Source organism: Pavona decussata, unplaced genomic scaffold, assembly GCF_977016875.1.
Source record: "Pavona decussata unplaced genomic scaffold, jaPavDecu1.1 SCAFFOLD_53, whole genome shotgun sequence".
In the NCBI taxonomy this organism is placed as follows: Eukaryota; Metazoa; Cnidaria; class Anthozoa; order Scleractinia; family Agariciidae; genus Pavona; species Pavona decussata.
In genome coordinates this window covers 4,892,655-4,902,023 of record NW_028145475.1, presented here as the reverse complement: position 1 = coordinate 4,902,023, position 9,369 = coordinate 4,892,655, and the positions used below count along the sequence as shown (strand labels likewise).

The window sequence follows — 9,369 nt, the reverse complement described above, 5'->3', positions numbered from 1 at the left end:
CTTGACGGCTACAAAGGCTGCGATATTTCCTAAACTGAGTGAAATCTATTTTTACTGAAAAATGTCCCGTAACACTTTCTGGCACAGCTACATCCCTCCAATTTTTTTCTTAAAATCCTTTTCCTAGTGCTAAAAGTTTCCAATTCATGAATTTTTCAGAAGTGATGTTTTATGACAATTATTTGACATCGGATTTCCATACAAACACTGTTATTTCAAGCCTGTTTGCCTACTCGTCAAAATGGCGTCGAAAACCGTGATAAGACCTATTGGCTTAGCTTAGCCGCCATGGGAGCTATCAGTGACAATGTCCTTAGGTCTTTCTAACAAGTCTATCAATATTTCTTGGCTGTTTTTAATTCAGAATTATTCCACTCGCGGCCTGTTGGATATGAGATGATTATAGTGAACTCAGCGCGTATCGTGATGGAATAATTAAATCATATCTCCTTCGTTCCATGAGATACATCAAGTCGTATACTCGAAGGGGCGAAATTTTAGGTATAGGCGCACTCAGAAAAGCACTGAGTTGTGAAATGCTTAAAATCCCATTCAAAATCCCCAACAGTTTCATTTAGTGTTGTTCACAGCTGCGAAAATAATGTCGAGGAAACGAATTGACACAGCTGTTGAATGAACGCGAGCAAGCCATTTTCAATATATCTAAGACAACATTGAAAATAAAACTTAATATTTAAATTGTCAAAAGTGACCTACCGAATGAAGTTTTTGAGGAAATTCGAAACGTGTAAACCCGTACTGTTTGCCGAGTGAAGTTCGTTAGCTTAACGTTGCGGAGTTGATTAAACTTCCGCAATAATTATGCCAATGGGAAGCTAAAGTTGATGGACAAAGGGACTTTCCAGAAAGTGCTTTTTTTTTTTTTTACTGAATATTAAAAAGTGACAGTACGTTGCATATGGAAAAAAAGGCATGCTATTGCATTTAATTACCAAGCAATAAAACGCATACAATTTTCAGCATTTTAACCTAATGGCAAATTTTCTTGATGATAAATTGACTATTCACGTGGTCATTTAGAAGGTGGTGTTTATTACGAGGAAGCACGCTTGGGCGACACCTTTAAATGATCTTCGTACCTTAAAACAGTTTACAGGTAACTTCGAAAACAACGGCGTCAACTGTAATTCATGATATTTTAGCAACAGCCCGGTTGGCTGTGCATTTTAATATGTTCTTTTAAGCACTGAATCATTATTAATTCATATTTTAGCAACAGCCAGGTTGGCTGTGAATTTTAATATGTTCTTTTAAGCACTGAATCATTATGTATTTCTCCGCCCCCAAGGTTAATATTAGCGTTAGAGCCTTGTCACATGATTTATTAGGTGACTCATCCTTTTGAGCGGCGCATGCAACACAAAAACTGGTGAGTTTTTAAGGTAAGTAAACGTGTAAAAAAAAATGATGTAACATACTACAGTGCATGTGAAATATGGTTCACCGGTGAGGATTCGAATCCCGGTCTCTTACATTCAAGGCAGGCGTGATAACCACTGCACTACAGGCGAACCCACAGTGACACCAGAAATAGAACAGCTTATGGTAAATACATCACTAAGATCACGGGGTCGCTCCTGACTGAACACGGAGAGTCTGATTTCACTTAGGATCGACTAACAGCGATCCGAATATTCGAATTCAGTATGTTACATGTAATATATATGCTGTCTGTTGTAAGTTTGCCAAGGGTCGTTCTTAAACGGTCAGTAGCGTACACCTAACGGTATCTAATGTCTCTATCCGGTGTTAAATGTTAGTGTACATAGATCATGTATGGCTGTGTGGCTTTCGTCTGGACACATATCAGAAAAACAGCACTGATTTATGTTGGTGGAATCTTCCTAAGCTGCGAGGCCGGGAGGAGGGGGGCAGGGGGTAAGAGCGCATTATCAAAAATCTTCAGTTATCATTACAGCAAAGGGTCTTCCCAGCAGCCGTGTGAGAAAAAAAACCTACACTAAACACAGTTGAAACAACACTAATTATGATAATGACAAGCTATAGCAAAAGTTCTGCTGATATAAACTGCTGAACATTTCAGGCTTGGCTTGTTCGAGACAGAAAGAGATGCATCGTTTAAAAGCAAAAGAAGAAAGTAAAAAGTATCGGAATAGATAGCCTGTTCGATAAAAATTAAAATGCCCTGAAAACCATACCCTATCGAGTTGTGCGTATCTAATATGCCAATTATGGAGTATCTCCCCTCCCCCTCTCGTCCCAATTATCTATCGTAACCGACTTTCATGAACAGTTGTCGGTCAAACTTAGATCTTAGCCCCCCCGCTTCCCAAAAGGCGGTCACGGTAGCTCATTTCAGTCCATTTTCCAGGTATATTACCGTTTTGTTGTTTTAGTTTTCTTTGTACCTTTCTTTGCTTTGCTGAACGCTGTAGTGTTTCCTCGTGTTGACTCAGTCCACGAAGTTTGACAGGCATTTGTGTCCATGTTTAATACATACTATTACCGAAGTGTAGAGACTAGGCAAAATGACGACTGGCATTATAAGAGGAACATAATTAACGACAAGCACGCATAACCGACTGAAGGATAAATCTGATCTTTCTTCTAGTTATGTCGTTATGCCGCAAATGAGAACAGACCAGAGAGTTAGTGGTCTTTACTTCACAAATTTTTTCAAGGCCCGAGCCGATTCATTGGAGCGGTTTCAGGAAACGAGGTCTGAACAGATTCAGTCATGCAAAAGAAGTGTGCATTATTTAGTTTTTACTAGTCTGGGGGAAATACATCATGCGGTGATTTGGTAGAAAATCATACCTTTCTTTGGTCGGCCGTGGAAAAATTTAACTGACTGAACTCAAGAGGACTATGACAGATTAAAAAGCTGCAAATGAGGTAGAGAGATCGCCGAGGGCTGCGATGAGTAAACCGAAAGTTTTTATTGGCGTGAACATATCATGACACACTACAAAGTGGCGATACATGGGTTGAAGTCAAATTGCTGGAAGTGATACATACTCGTGAAATTTAGTTCATAGCTAAAAAAAAAAAAAAAAAACTACAAGCGATATTAAAATAAGAAGTACATTTTGATAAAATACATCAGGAAATATATTCTGCTAAAAATTAAATATTGTATTGCAGCTACATATGAATCCAATATTCCCGGAGCGGTTTTTCGTTTGTGGGCGTATCGCTTGTTACGAGAACAAAATGCTCTAAAAAATCTGGGATTCCAGGTGAAGCTTTTGTTTCGCTGATCCGACAATAACTAAGCTAACCAAACTCGAATAACTCTTAAGTTGTCTTGAGCAAGCACGGCATAATTATAACGACACAAGAGGAACATGATAACATAAATATAACGACATGTTAGAAAAAAAAAAAAAAAAAAAAAAAAGAACGGTCGAAGTTCTTTTGTTGTTAGAGAGTTTTGAAAACGTGTCTACGTGAGATTCACGTTTATCAGTGTTTCTTTGAAAACATTATTACAGAGATGTGAATAGAGCAAAATAATTCTGACCTTTAATGGTAACGCAAAACTACTCGATAAAGTGAAAACAGTGAGCGGCAGATACAGGGTAACATGGTCACGTGATCATTTCTGCCTTTTTTTGCTGTTTGGCGTAAACGTGATTCTCAGGTGATTCTAAATCTTTCTACTATTATGTCGCTGGTGTGAACCCGAACCTTTACTCAGTACTGCGCGCAACAATTTAAACTTTTTAGTGGACTAGTGGGTGAGTGTAGGTGTAATTTTATATTCGCTGAACAATAAGGGAAGTGTTTGAACAGCTTCTTCCCTGGAGAGTTCTTTCAAAATTTCACGAGAGTTTAATATTATATGGTGGACCAACGTTTTTTCTTTCCTTATTAATGGAATAAAACGATTTTCCTCATTTCCACGCCTGAGAACCAACCTGGTGTAGCTCACTATGGTGTCAAGTGTGTTCATCGTGCCAAATTGTTTCGTCTCTCTCAACGGACCGGAATCATGTGACGAGATTTGTCTTTTAAGACATCACATGACACGCAACAAAATTCATGCAATTTTACATTTTTAGCAACTATGTGCAAAATTGCAGTAACTATATATGTTTCATTGAAGATTTGATAAATTTGATAAATAAAAAAATGAGTAAAGCTCGGAGAAGACGAAAATCGACCCGATTCAGGCCCCGATTTCTTTTCTTTTCTTTTTTTTTTTTAATCAGAGATTGAACCACGCACACGTGCAATGCACGTTTCTGGCTCCTGTCTCTAGGAATATTGCGTGACCGTAAAGTGGATAAAATTTCTTTCTTCGTATATTTCAGTTCTCGCTTGACAAATGTACGTGTATGGACTCTCAGTTACTCGTTGTAAATATCATTTTGCCACTGTACCGCGAGTTATTTTCTGTTGTTGTTTTAATACAACAAACTTCTTGATGGGAGGTATTGTTGCAACACTTTTCGAAGCACTGTATTAAGTGCAAACAAACGTGGAAAACGCAAGAAAATACAAGTATTATTTCCTGTTTTGTTGAGCACAGGGCTTGTAGAAGGGCTGTTTAAAATAACACTCGGATTTTTTTAGCTGCCGATTGTTCAGATTGTTGTAATTTTGTGGTCGAGATAGCAATCATTAACTTGAATCTTTCAGCAACCACGGGACCTTGTCATTTCCTGTCCGGTAAATTTGATGGAAGCTTCGGGGTTTTTTGCGTGTCGCTGATTTCCAGCTTTGTTCTAGGTCAGGAAATCTCCAAGGATCATTTAACTCAAAGAATTGGGGAATACAGCGAACGGATCCATCGAAATGTTCGCCGAAGTCTTCTGTCGCGGATGGAATTCTATTCGTGTTAGATTTTGGAGTATAGGTTTCAAGAAACGTCTCTTTCTTCAATTTTGTATTGTCCTGTCCATTGGGCTGGGAGGATTTTTGCTGTGGACTACTTTATTCGCAAACTTAGCCGACCTAGAGATTACACAGAAGGAACATGGCAATGGTAGTACTATTTGGGACAAATGGGTGCGTGAGAATGGGTTGAAGTCGATTGGAGACATCTGGGATGATTGCGGTGAGTTTGCTTTGGGGATTCGATATTAAATATTTGACCTTTCACAGAATGTCAAAGGTAAATTTGAATTTTTTTTTAATAAGAAAATGAAAGACAGATAACAAAATAGAATCACAAAGTACAGTTCGCGTCGAATCCGTCGATAGGTCCGATAGCTTGACTCCACGGACTCAAAATCGTGGAAGCGTATAATACGTGTAGGACAAGGTTAATCATTTTGGGACAACAGATTTTGATGAAAGTCGTTAGAAATCTTTTCAAGGCGAGGAGGACTGATATGTTGACATTCAATCCTTGGTTTTGAAAGTTTCTGCCATAAAGTCGTCATCAAAAAATAATAGATGTAGAAAATGCAATATAAGGGTAACTAGATTTTTTTCTTTTGTTTTTGGTATAACCTCTTTTGTTTTAAAAAGCAAAGTTTCCCCTGAATTTCCTGTACGCACGCAATCTTGAAAAACTTTTTGTTTTCATCTATTTTAGGGTAAACTAGTGGGAGGTCTTGTTGGGTTACAAGAACAATTATTTCCTGTTTTGCTGAAATCTGCTTGTAAACTGAGAAAAGGTCAATGTCAGGAACCCTCTGTTTGCGTTACACATGTCACGCAACTTTAAAAACTCTCCTTTGTCGTATTTGGAACAAAGCTACAGTTTATGACTAACACCAGTGATTTGATTCACAGATCCTGATAAGTTACGGAAGAAGATAGGAAAAGTTGTAATCCATTTCGACTCTGAACAAAAGAGAGTAATTGCCACAGCAGTTGCAAATTTTACAGCAAGTAAGTAGTCAGAGGGTGTTTGGAAAACAAGTTGGATCACAGCCAGCACCATCTACCCAAGCTCCTTAGGCAGGGGTGGCGGTAACCTGAGTATCAGGCCTTCCTAAGGGGAGGGGGGAGTGGAGAGGGAGGAGGAGCACGTTCTGCATTTGCTGACTTTGAACGTGAATTAATTTTTTTAATATGTGAGCAAGCGCGGAATATTTCAGAATTTTATCTGGGAACAATTTTGTGTGGTGGTTCAAGGTTCATTGAATTTGATGTTACCATGGCAAACGAATTTTGACAGGATGTTTTTTTAGAAGTTAGAATATTCCTGTTTTTAATGAACAAAATATATTAATTTTCGTGGGTTATATACTTAAATGTTTTCATATCATTTTAGTGTTCTAATTGGTTTGCTCATTTTTTTTGCAACTTATTCTGAAATTTTTCCAAAATCCAGTAATATATACAAGACAGTGGGATCCAAGACAGCTGCAATTAATTTTTAAGCATCAGGTGCAACTACCATGTCAGTTGAAAAGATTAACTACTAACTCTACATGGAATGAAACCTTAACAAAGTGCTTTTGTATCATTACAGAAATTTCACTTCATGGTGGTGTTGTTCATGTGGTCGCCAAGTACCAGGGCCGCACCTTGTATGACGTAAAACACAACATCTGTAAAACCAAAGCAGAAACATTCGGCTGTCCCATGAAAAAAGGTGCTTAGTTTGACTGGTTTCCCTGTTTTTGACAACCTATGTTTTTATATGAAAATTTTGAATCTAATTTCAATGGTGTCAAAGGGTAGATGGAGGTTGGTTGGGGTGGGGGGGAGGGGAGAGGGGTTATAATCTTATACTCAGAACTCACTTGTGCTAAAGTACCTCCTGACTGTGGACAATCTGGGTACAAGATTTCCAATGTTAAATGGTAAAAATGTTTACTTTTTCCCCACTTCCCACCATTTGACTTTTATATATTAACACCTGTAAACTTCCTCTCTCCTTTCCTTGACTTTCTCCTGGGTTCCATGTGTCTCCAACAATTAAGGAATATTTAATAATCTGTCACTACTTTCCATTATTAGCATGAAACAGCCAGGGGCATTGATGCCATTCCCCTTTGCTGAAATCTTCTTCAGTAATAGGAAGTGGTACCCCTAGGGGTGGGATAGGAGAGGTTTGTTTTGCCATTTTTGCTCAAAGTCAAGGTGTGGTCTTGACTATTTTCCTTTTAAATAACATCTGCTTGCCCCTTCTGTTTTGCCATGACAGAAAAGGGTGGAAAGATGTTAGTGATGGCATGTCTGAAACAGGGTCCAAAATTCACATTGTTTGATTGGATTAAATGACACAGGAGTTTCAAGAACTGGGCCACTGTACACACCTAGCTACCTGCAAATTCTGAAGGGTACCCTCCCCTGAGAATGTTAAATCTATTTTCGTGTAATTTTCAGGAATTAACTGAACAATGTCAGCATCAACACTAATCAGATGCTGTAATGTTTACTCTTATTGACTTATTGACTAGCTTTTATTGTTTTCAGGTCAAAAAATGAGTGTTTATGAACCAATCAAACTGCCAAGATACATTCCCAGGGTAAGAAACAAGTACAGCCAGTTTCATTATGCAACTTGCAGGTGGTTGACTTTCATGCCATAAGAAGCAGGGAACTAAAGGGGCTTTAACCCTATTAGTCCAACAGTGCCTAGCATCAGACGTTTGCTAATAACAACCCTGCTTGATAAACATATGTATCATAAGAATAAAACAACGATCACCATTTACATAAAATTCTCCCAACTACTGATGTAAGAAATATGGGTAGGATGGTGTGGAGAATATACTTGTTAATACTGGAGCTTGGGTTGAGGAGATCCCCCCTTCCCCACCAAACCAAGTGTTGCCACTTCTAGCCTATACCTACTCTGGTGATGGTAACCCTAAATACGTTACTCCCCCCAGCCAAACACAACACACTTTATTATTATAAAACGGTAACTGCAGCTAACTAAAACAGTTTCTTTCTTGTAGGGTGAATACTTTGCCACTGCAAAGCTGTTTAATGAACATGACGAGTGCCTGGGTATGACAGAATCCAACATCATACTATGATGAGAAATCATATGACAGAATGCAAGTGACCCAAGGGGTATCCCCTTAGGATATGTATCTGTGAAATTTCAGTATTCTCAATTATTATCCCTCCGCCGTCAATCAACACAGTGGAATTGAAATTGCCAATGACCGCAAACTATGGTAAACACTGATAATTATCATTAATTCATCAGTGAGGGAAAGTAGACTTTCTAAAAAATTATTAGGGGGTTAGGGAGTGGAAAAGGATTTTGCTCTATGGTCCTAACATTCATTTCAAAGAAGGATAAATGTGCCCTTTGGGCTCCTCCCCTAAGCCCCACACTCCAAAATTCTAGTAACCACTAGTCAAGTATTTTGTGATATATTAATTAGAGTTTCGTAGATATAATACATAGCCGCTGAGAAATAGCAGTTAATCTTTGCTAATAAATATGGCATGGAATGACAAGGTGCATTATAACAATAATATAAGTTAAGCTGAAAAATTAATGCAGGATATTTTTTAGGTAGGAGTTAAGCCAATCAAAATACTTGTCTACTCGTTGGTCCAGTACACCAAATTTAAGTTATTTTGAAAATTATATAGCAGCTTTAGTAGGAATTTGACACTGATGCAGAGCCAATGATGCAATTTGCTGAAAACTTACACTGATAGCCAGTCTGGGTGGAGGAGTCTTAGAGTGCTTTCCATTTGCCTGTAGAACTGGCTGGCCAGACTGGCCAGTTCATACACTTAATTATAACATAGCAAATCAAACGCATCATTTTGAAGGGATGGTGCTGCAAACTCTTGAAAAATAATCACTCCGAAAATGGTATGCTCTATTTTGAAGAAATTTCAAAGGACTAGCCTTGATTAAAACCTATCCTTCAAATAAAATTATTGATAAATTCTGGTCTGGCCGGCCATTTCTGACAGATGGAGAGAAAGTGCCCTTAGAGTACAGTAAATGGAAGCCTTATACTGTTTTAAGTCGCTTTGAATCTGAAATGGATACTCCTGTATACTAGTGTACACAGTTCTTTTTTTTTTCGCAATAAGAAACCAAAAAAAGACATTGTTTTAATTATGTATTTATTAAGCCAGAGCTGCTTTAGGTTTCTTTGTTAAACCTTGAGACACTTGTGAGGGAGAAGAAATAAAAGGCAGTTTGAAATGAACCAGTGGAGGGGTGGATCAATACATAATACACACACATGTACACACATTTTTCCCACAAATTTCCTTCAGAAGGCATCTGGAAAGATCACAGATGAAATGTACTAATTTTAAAGTGATTTACACGGAAAGATTAATTTTGCAATATTGTTGTGTGCTATGTTACACGATAACAACTTTAATGCAACAATGTTCCATAAGGCATCAGTCGTGGTATCTTTGTAGAAAGGAGCCCAAGTGATAACAGAAGACATTCTTCCAGCTGTTTACGTCGTATTCCTTTCTTCCCTTGCA

At 38.1% G+C, this 9,369-nt stretch overlaps 2 protein-coding genes across 4 annotated transcripts in view; one reads left to right on the top strand and one right to left on the bottom strand.

Annotated features, from left to right (window-relative positions):
- The window catches only part of LOC146480641 (uncharacterized), a 73,183-nt gene that overhangs the window by 7,083 nt on the left and 56,731 nt on the right, over nt 1-9,369 (bottom strand). The gene's annotated exons all lie outside the window — the stretch shown is intronic.
- LOC146480647 (uncharacterized) lies at nt 4,232-9,077 on the top strand. 3 transcript variants are annotated; one of them, XM_085109876.1, is made up of 6 exons: nt 4,232-4,418; nt 4,627-5,044; nt 5,728-5,826; nt 6,413-6,535; nt 7,363-7,415; nt 7,851-9,077. In XM_085109876.1, exons 2-6 carry the CDS (start codon nt 4,783-4,785, stop codon nt 7,929-7,931), a joined length of 618 nt encoding a protein of 205 aa, XP_084966002.1. In that variant the 5' UTR covers nt 4,232-4,418; nt 4,627-4,782; the 3' UTR covers nt 7,932-9,077. The 3 variants fall into 3 exon arrangements, with proteins under 3 accessions (XP_084966002.1, XP_084966001.1, XP_084966000.1); XM_085109875.1 differs by having other exon boundaries at nt 4,232-4,488; XM_085109874.1 differs by having other exon boundaries at nt 4,232-5,044.

What these genes read in the sequence shown, in the direction of transcription:
- LOC146480647 (XM_085109876.1), top strand. Translation starts at nt 4,783, where the DNA reads ATGTTCGCCGAAGTCTTCTGTCGCGGATGGAATTCTATTCGTGTTAGA. An exon ending in AGACATCTGGGATGATTGCG is followed by an intron (nt 5,045 to 5,727) that starts GTGAGTTTGCTT and finishes TTTGATTCACAG; the next exon opens with ATCCTGATAAGTTACGGAAG. An exon ending in CGGCTGTCCCATGAAAAAAG is followed by an intron (nt 6,536 to 7,362) that starts GTGCTTAGTTTG and finishes TATTGTTTTCAG; the next exon opens with GTCAAAAAATGAGTGTTTAT.